This window comes from Henckelia pumila, chromosome 2 (assembly GCF_033568475.1).
Source record: "Henckelia pumila isolate YLH828 chromosome 2, ASM3356847v2, whole genome shotgun sequence".
Taxonomy (NCBI): domain Eukaryota; kingdom Viridiplantae; phylum Streptophyta; class Magnoliopsida; order Lamiales; family Gesneriaceae; genus Henckelia; species Henckelia pumila.
In genome coordinates this window covers 177,464,179-177,473,488 of record NC_133121.1, presented here as the reverse complement: position 1 = coordinate 177,473,488, position 9,310 = coordinate 177,464,179, and the positions used below count along the sequence as shown (strand labels likewise).

At 35.1% G+C, this 9,310-nt stretch overlaps 2 protein-coding genes across 2 annotated transcripts; one reads left to right on the top strand and one right to left on the bottom strand.

The window, feature by feature from the left end:
* The first annotated feature begins 2,110 nt into the window (after positions 1–2,110).
* LOC140884151 (transcription factor TCP20) lies at positions 2,111–3,505 on the top strand. Its single transcript, XM_073290820.1, has 2 exons — positions 2,111–3,161; positions 3,275–3,505. The coding sequence occupies exon 1, from the start codon at positions 2,262–2,264 to the stop codon at positions 3,012–3,014; it is 753 nt and encodes a 250-aa protein (XP_073146921.1). The 5' UTR covers positions 2,111–2,261; the 3' UTR covers positions 3,015–3,161; positions 3,275–3,505.
* Positions 3,506–3,725: 220 nt separating this feature from the next.
* On the bottom strand, positions 3,726–7,582 carry LOC140883656 (peptidyl-prolyl cis-trans isomerase FKBP19, chloroplastic). Its single transcript, XM_073290212.1, has 9 exons — positions 7,394–7,582; positions 7,147–7,284; positions 5,885–5,970; positions 5,732–5,782; positions 4,855–4,935; positions 4,718–4,762; positions 4,560–4,615; positions 4,075–4,150; positions 3,726–3,994 (listed from the first exon to the last, which is right to left on the bottom strand). The coding sequence occupies exons 1-9, from the start codon at positions 7,545–7,547 to the stop codon at positions 3,899–3,901; spliced, it is 783 nt and encodes a 260-aa protein (XP_073146313.1). The 5' UTR covers positions 7,548–7,582; the 3' UTR covers positions 3,726–3,898.
* Positions 7,583–9,310: the final 1,728 nt, after the last annotated feature.

Sequence of the window (9,310 nt, the reverse complement as noted above, 5' to 3'; positions counted from 1 at the left end):
TCCCATATGTCTCGAAGCTGGCCAACATAATACACAACGCACCAAAATTCTATCATCACTCCCACCTACTATTTCTTTATCATTTATATTTCTATCTATTATACTTTATATCAAAATAAAATGACTGATTTTTGTATGTATTAAGGGATAAAATGATATTTTCTGTCATGTAATTTGCATAATTCTTGTTTTTTTTTTTCCGCTCATTTTCGGTTAATCAATTCATAGTATACTCTACTCACTTGCATGCATTCATCCCAGTTCTGGTGTTATCGGACATGACAATTTATAAATATTGTTTGCAATGTCAGTATTTTCTAATGTCGTAACAGGACTCCGTTGAAAAAAAAATCGAGATGATACAAGTGAAAATTGGTGGACGAAAAATGAAAAACATATCCGTTAGAAGACTAAAAAATATATATATTCATATCATTAAATGACTTTTTGTCCAAAAAAATTTATAGATATTTTTATACGAAGAAATGCTTGCAAGGTAACATAGATGGCTACATCTATCCAAACACCAATGACTACATAGTAACACTAAATAGGTATGTTACACTGTAGGAGAGTAGACTGAAATTGACTCGTTGTATAGTAACTACTTTCAAATTTTGTGATATTTTGAAGTCAAATTTTGAATGTTGATGATTTCTACGATTAAAATTTGAATTCCAACTCAATTTATTAGGTTCAAGTCCAACTACGGAGTGCTTTCAACAAATATTTGTAATTTGAATATTCATTTGCGAGATCAATTGAATTAAATATATTTTAAAAACTATCGATAGATATTTTAAAACTTTCAGATTATAAAGCAATAATTTTAACTTGAATTCAACTCAAAATATACACAAAATTTACAGTGAAGTTAATATCGAAATTCATTCGAAAAGTTAAAAAATGGCATGATCTGTTTGTATTAATAGTTAGGGAAAACAAGTCAGAATTCAAGGGGTCGATGTATTACGTGAGAGAATGATTTAAGTCATCTACTTCTCCATATTTGTTTGTGAAGATATACAGGAGTGTACTTGGATATAGAAGTTGGATTCTTTTTAAAAGATTAATATTTACTATTTTATTAATAAATTTAAAAGCTAGAAGTCAGAAACTATTACATTCAAAACTTCAATTTATGTTCAAACATTAAAAAAGGAAGAGAAAAGATTTTTTTTTTTCCCCACATTTGTATCTTTTGGTTTTGAGCGATCGAATTCGAGATTTCATATAAATTTGAGATTTTTGTGTCAAGTGAGCTTATAAATCATCGGTTATAATTCTATCAAAATACAAAATTACACGCTTTGTTTTCTGATTTTTTTTAAGGCTCTCATTGAGAAAACGATTGTTTCAATACAAGTGTTTATATATTTAAATTGGACCAAAATTTGATGGGAACAAAAATAAATTATTCTATGAAATAATTATGATTCCTTAGGTTGAGTGATAATGAATCCTTGTTCCTTAAAGTTGAAGCTTACGTCTCTCTCCTTGTTAACATTTTTGACACTCGACCTGCCCAGACCAATACAACCAATTATCAAAAGTTTCAAAATTTGGTACCATGAATACCCCAAAAAGTCGCGGGAGTATATGTTATATCTAGAGTAACTAACACTAATACAACGGATCTTGATCACGTGCTGTGCATTTTTTATACAAGATGATTGACTGTCTAATATCTGAAATCATCTGACAACTTTTAAATTTATCTGACACCGTGTGGGATCCTTATAATAATGAACTCATCATCGTATAACCTATGAACCATGATATTTATTAAAAAAAAAAAAAAAAAACATTACGTAGGTTCAACCCAAATATCGTATTAAATCACCAAGTAAAATTCAAAATCTTGATTGATGACAAGGTAACTGAACTGATCATAGGACTCTGCCAAAGTTTCCCTTTTGCTCCACAGTAGATTTACCATCAAACAACATAATTTTGCCGTCGATTTTACCCTCACCATCGTGTTAGAAACCACCACAAGATTTCAATCATTGTAATGGGATTTTGGATTAAGACAAATAAACCTTAAAAAATAGCATGCCGCCTAGAAAGAAATCATTGCAACTCTCTGTTCATGGTAAAGATAATATTCCAAGAATTCAACAATCACAGTAAAAAAAAAAAATGAAAGAGAGAAAGAATTTGTTGTGTTTTTTAATGAAAGCATAGCCAAGACTTTTTTTGTATATTTTTTTTTCACTTACCCGTCCCCTTCATCAATCAAGAGGACCCATTTCTAAATTATGGACATGGAGCACAAATCCTCAAAGGATCAGCTACCTAGTACCTCTAAAGAAAAGCAAGAGGATGATACAAGAAAGAAGCAACTGGTCCCCAAGAGGACTTCAAACAAAGACAGGCACAAGAAAGTTGAAGGCAGGGGCAGGAGGATAAGGATTCCGGCGCTTTCGGCGGCGAGGATATTCCAGTTAACTCGGGAGCTAGGCCACAAGACTGATGGGGAGACTATTCAGTGGCTTCTCCAGCAGGCGGAGTCGTCGATTTTTGCGGCGACCGGGACAGGAACTGTTCCGGCTTCTGCTATCGCAGGTGCAGGGTGCTCTGTTTCTGAACAGGGGACCTCTGTTTCCTCTGCTTTGTATTCAAGATTGAGTGAAACGGTGGCTGGGATTGGAATCAGGGGGAATTTGTCTCTGAGTGAGGATTTCTTGGGAAGGTCAGTGGGGGTTTGGCCATATTTGAGCAGTTTTGGATCTGGGATTTTGCAGAATCCGAATGTTTTGAGCTCGAATTCGGGGAATCCGAGTTTGAGCAAAGTTGGGTTTCAGGGATTTGAGTTTCCAGGTTCGATCAATTCGATTCATCATCAGTCTCCGGGGCTAGAGCTAGGCCTCTCTCAGGAGGGGAATATTGGAGGGATAAATCTTCAAGGATTCAGTCAGTTTTACCAACAGATGGCTCAGAATGGAGACTACAACCGTTCGAATAATCATCAAGAACGACATTCCAAGGATAATTCCCAGGGATCGACATGAATTATAGTAGTGATGTTATATTTGAAGACATTTTAAGGTTTGTTATCTCAAGTATGTATGATTTTGGTAAGTGATATAGTCGATCAAAAGCTGTTGCGAACTCGAAGATCAGACTCTCCAATGGAGCCAGAGATCAAGAAAACAGAGGTAATAGAGATTTTCTCCTGTTATTCTCCTAATTGTTTCAATTCCAATTTCCCTTGATTTGTGGGATCTTTTCCTAAGATGTTGAGTCTTGTTTGTTTTATTTTCAATTGCAGCTGGGATAATTTATATTAAGAGTGCCATGAAGATTGCTTGTGATATTTCTCACTGGTGTCCAATTTTGAGGTGTGTTGTTTAGTTTTTTGAAGTTGAATTAGTTTCTATGTAATACACAGAATTAGCAGGTCTTGTTGGTTCGTTGTTTGTTTGGCTTTTAAAATATATATACGAAACTTGGATGATATCTGAAATAGAGTCACATCGGTTCAAGCAATAAATGCAACTGTGTCTCCTGAGCCTACATCTTGCGTTTATGTTTGTATCGCTAGCAAATCCATTAGAAATTTTGGTTTGGATGAGTGAGCGTGTTAGTATTTATGATTGCTGTGCTAACAAGGATGGGAGTCGAAGCTAGTTTAGTGACTATCTTAAGCACTCGTTTCGCTAGGACACGGCCACCGCATGAAACTGAAATGCTGTCTCTGGACACTGCTTGCTTTGTCCATTTCATGAGTTATACATGATAACATGATTATACATATATTCATACAAGCATCGAATGAGCTATTCGTCCATCCAAAAATTACACAATCATACAACCTGTCTTTAGTTTACTTGATTCTATTAACACTATGAATGCTAAAAGAAGAAAGAGAACAAATCATTAGCTGGTCCAAGGTTCAGTTTGATACAATTTTTAGGAGCTCGATATCAAACAAGAGAGTCTTATCTATCAATCCTTGATTCCTCAACACAAAATCCAGAGCTCTTTGACCCTATCATGCAAAAGAACACCTTCGTATGAAGAAAGGGTAGAGAGAAAATTAAGCACTAACAGTATAAGGGTATAGAGTACCGAAAACGTTGTTGGCCGTGGACCTTGCTTGTTGAAGTCATTATCAGGATATCCTAGTTCTGGGGGAACTATAATCCTGCAAATATTGATATATTATAGAAAAGAATAAATGTTACTGCATGGTTTTTCTGCCTTACACTAGAAAATTACAGTTTACGACTCTCACGCACCGGTCATTGCAATTCCCATTAGGTATGCACCTAATATTCTGTGGGATTTCAATTAATTTCCAACGAATCAAACTAAGTATACCATTGGACAATGCTGCAGAAGCATTGGTTGGATTTTGTTTTTAATTTGAGCTATTGAAGGGTGTCACATCCTGGGTTCACTGTCTATGCAAGCAAAATTTTACACATTTGCAAGCAACTACTTCCCATTCGTTCTCTCTTAATTCAAATTCAGGAAAGTCTATCCCATTATTCACACGTCCTCGCGATCTAACTTGGATGGGATATTATTGGCAAAATTGGCACACATAATACCTTCTGATACCACCAAGAGCCATGCTCGATATTGCTTCCTCAAATGCAGGGATGACCTAGAGATGACCACAAAACAACAGTGACCTTACACAGACTGAAGACATGCACATCCATGCTACTACTGCGCTAATGCAACTACATTATAACAGATTCCCCACCTCTCGAGTTCCTAATCTGAATTTGTAGAAATCTTTATCTTCACCCTGTATATGAAAACATGGAAAGAAAAGTAAAAGCAACATATCAACGAGGTGTAGAAGGTACAGTATATAGGATAAAGGGAAACAAGCATTACCACAAAGGAGCCACCCTTTGTCTTGTTGCGAGCCTCAAATATCCGGCCATAATATCCAATGGTGTAACCGTCCCAATCGACCTGCAGTGCACTTATGATCAGGTCTCTCACATTTTCCATGAAAAACAGAGCGTGTATTAAAATGTGTACACCAAAGTCTAACATTGAAAAAAAATCAAGAAAAACAGTGCATGGGTTTAAGGAGCAAGAAAACTTTGTTAGTAGGGGAACTTGCATTATATCCTGAAATTACGTGGTTTATTCGAACATTAAGAAATAACATGAGTAGTGATAGTCACAAAATTGAAGCACATAACTGCCACAAGTCTATGATAATCATAGCCATAAGCAAAGTATATATTGTTTCCTCATTCCATTATATATGCTTTCACATTAGCATCTAAACAATTCTTCGGTAGGTCATTCCGACATGTCCTCAGTGAATCAGTGTCAACTTCTATACGATAAATACCACACAGAATGCCTTCCTCACTTTTGTTGTGGTATTGAGCAAGATGAAAACTCACCACAGCAAATACACTAGCTAACACACCATGGAATTTTTCGAAAAAAACTTCTTGATAGTCTTATCATTCCACTAAATTTAGAGTTTAAACACAAATAAATCGTATTGTTTTTAGATTTAAGGCATTCTTCTCTTGTTAAGGAAGGTGTTCTGTATCTAAAAATTTATTTTCTCCAGAAAATTAGTAGTTCATTTGGTGTGAATCTTTGAAGATTGTCTCATAAGTTATAACTGGCCTGTTGAAACAACTACATTCAACCAAACTCCTAAAACTTTCTTATCTGCTAGCTCTGTGGAAACAGACCATTTTCACAAAATATTCAACCCAATGGAGATGAGTAACGGCTTTACCACTACTATTTCTCCCGTCTTTGGACTGGGCCCACTTCCTAATCGCAAGTCCTGCAATTTTTGCATGTTTATATCAAGATCCAAAAATATAAAACTCTAAAGTGAAGGAAGATGCAGTAGAGGTGCACAAAAACACGCTTTCAAACTTGTGACCTTATATTGAAGACCTGAATTTGTTTCGGTGTAATCTGGATACCGCATCTTTGTCTTGCCATAGTCCTTGCCCCGCAATGCTGGCACTGTATGCTCAAACAGTGAGCCTAACAATTAGTCTTCAAAGCTACTAGGCTGCAAATAATTATTACACATCATACGTCCAACAAGACCCTGAAGATGAAACAAGATTATCCTGTAATCAAACCATTCAGCGTATTCCCCACTTTAATTCCACATTCGATAAACTCTATTTTTTTTTCCAAAAAACAGTGAATGATTCTTTTGCACCATATCCGAGCTTCAGTAAGAAACTATCATCATAGCTAACATTGATCAACACTGATAACACTTGTATCTGTCGCATAAATAATAGTTCAAGCTTTTTCATTGATACGTCATACGCATTACCCAACCGTAAGGTATCAAATATAATTTGAATTTCATGAAATTCATGAACTTGACACACATTAAGCTGCTTGAAAATTCCCGGCTATTCAAATTTAGATGGTTGAGGGACAGTTTTGCCAAGACAAAAGCCTAAGATCAGAAAGAATGATACAGAATTTTCAACGAAAAAATAATGAAGTCTCAGAAGAATGTTACACAACCAAAACCCAAAGATCACCTCCATGGATAATATGTACCCTTTGGTCACGGTATAACAAATCCTAATGATCCATTTTCATGCCAACAACTTTATCATGCATCCCGACGCTACTAATACTTTGTTCTTCAGTCACCAAATCAACAGATATTGAACAAGGTTCCCAAGTTTGACTTTTTTGGTTTGATTAAAGAAAGTATGAGACCAGAGACATGCATATCTCGATGAGTATATGCTCTTTTTTAGTCTCCCACAATACCCTCACTCGAATACTCCATTCATCGATATATAACTCAAACAGATGCATCATGCAGTTCATGCTTCATGTTTCACAGGGAAAAAGGAGAAAGCAGACTAAAAGTGAAATGCGGCAAACTCCCTGAACTTCATTTTACATATGCATCATGTTAAAATGACTAATATTCATAGCATAAAGTTACAAAAATCAGTTTAGCCAATGTAAATTTTCAAAGTGACAAAGAAAACTGCCCTAACAAAAAAAAAATAGCATCCACCTATTTATTTCTGCATGGATGATCATTCCCTTGGACACCAGAGATGGTTAATACTTGATCATATAATACTATTTCCTTTCTTCAGTAACTACAACACTGCTATTCATAGGAGAAAGAATAAGGGTGATATCGAATATTACTGTCAGCAAATTCAGATGCAAAGGCAGCATCTTCGATCCTCTGATATTGGCAAACAGCCGCCGCCAAGAATCCTATCGATGACATCACAACCCGCCTCCGATCAAATGCAGCCCAGTGCTCCGAGTTCACATTTCCCTCTTCAATTAATCAAGTACGAACATCAATCAAAACACCCATCATCACAGGAAATAAATTAATAAGCAATACAAGGAACTACAGAAAAGAAGAAGAAAATGAATGCCGGACCTGAAGAGCTTAATGGATTCGCTGAGCTTCGACAAACGACAGGCACGCGTGAAGATGAGGGGATTGTCGTTGGAGGCGGTGGCAGCACCCTCACGGCGGCGGAGTTCGCCGGAAGATAGTTGGAAAGAGATCCGACGGCGGAAGTTGACGCCATATGGAGAGTAGATGATGAATGAATGAATCAATGGAAGTGAGAAGTGCGTTCGCGGGAAGATTTGGGCCTTAGATTTTGTTAACTGCCAATTATACCCTTCCAAGCGCGCCAGAAGATTTGGGCCTCAACTTATACTGCGTGTGTAAATTTACATGATCAAACGAATCCACGTCTCGAGCTTGATTTGAATGATTCGTATTTAAAATTATTAAATTCAAATATAAATCAAAGTATGTCAGGAGTTTTTTATGAGTTAAACTTAAATTTAGATTATTTTATTTGATAGTTCGAGAATAACACATTAGTTTGATATTTAACTGAGGCATGTGCATGATATTCGATTAATATTCATCAGAAATGACCTCCTCGTGAAGTTTTCTCAGTTTTTTTTTAATTGTTTGTTGATACGATGGATGCGCGTAGATTTTGAATGTGTGGATATTTGACATATTGTTTGATTGGTGAGATGAGACGATAAAATATTATGTAATATGTAGATCACAAAATGAAATATATATGAATTCCATAAATACTTCTAATTTTAAGTATAATTCGAGTCACACTTAAAGACGAAGTAAAACGTGGTCGTGTGACGCCTTGTAGTAAAAAAGTCTCTTTGGCTCTTCCATGAGAGTACGCCTCTTGTGACTTTTTTCATCGTGAAAATTTATTGTTCACACGGTTATGGTAATTGTTTGCAAAATATTTTTTTTAAAAAAAAAAGTGATCAAGGACTTTATTATTCAAAGTATTAGTAAAAAAATTTGCAAATATTATTTTTGTTAAGAGTACAAGTGCAATCTTGAGCCAAATTACACAGATATTGTGCAACTTCTCACACTATAGACGAGACTAGAAATTACAAAAAACTTTTTAAATCTACTTAAATAAATTAAAAAAACTATTCGCGAAAGGAATATTTTATTCCTTAAAATCATCCTATTTTTGAAAAGATTTTATTTAATATATTTTGCCTTTCTTGAACATGAAGTATCTTTTAAATAAGTTATTTATTTCTTTGACTAACTTGATTTGAGATATGATTAAGTTTATCATATTATTTATTATCTTATCTCTAATGATTTAATTCCTTTACTATGTAGATTTGACTTGATCAAAGAGGAACAAGATCTAGAATCCTATGTTTACAAGGAAACATCTACAAGGAAGGATTCAAGTATATATATTGGAGATACAGAAGGAGACCGATGAGTAGAGAGAAATTAGCTTCATATACACGTACGTTGAGAAAAAATCGAAGATCTTCTGAAGCTTTGATCGGTCGTCATAACTTGAAGCCTTGAAAAACACTCGAAGATCGGTGATCAAGAAGTGTGCTGCTCGTGTGATTTTGGCTTCAACATTTTTCTCCTTACTTCGTTTTTTTTATTCTATTTCATATAGAATTTTTAGGAGAACTTTTACTCTGTATTTTCTCACATGTTTTGAGAAAATTGATTTTTACAATAATCACTAGTTTTAGGGTTTGTAAAACTCTTTGAATTATTTACTAGTGAAGTTTTGCCTTGAGGCGCTGCAAGAGTATTTTATACTCTTGCTTAAATCATTTGAGTCTGTTTATTGGTTGCTTGTTTATTTTATTTACGCTTTAATTATATTCTGCTGCAAATTACTCAAGGTGTTATTGTAGGTGTTGTCAACACCTTGTGACAACACCTCAAACTATTTATGTGCAACCCTCATTCCCTTACAAGTGGCATCAGAGCCATATTCTTGATACACTAAGAACTGATCTTGGTTTG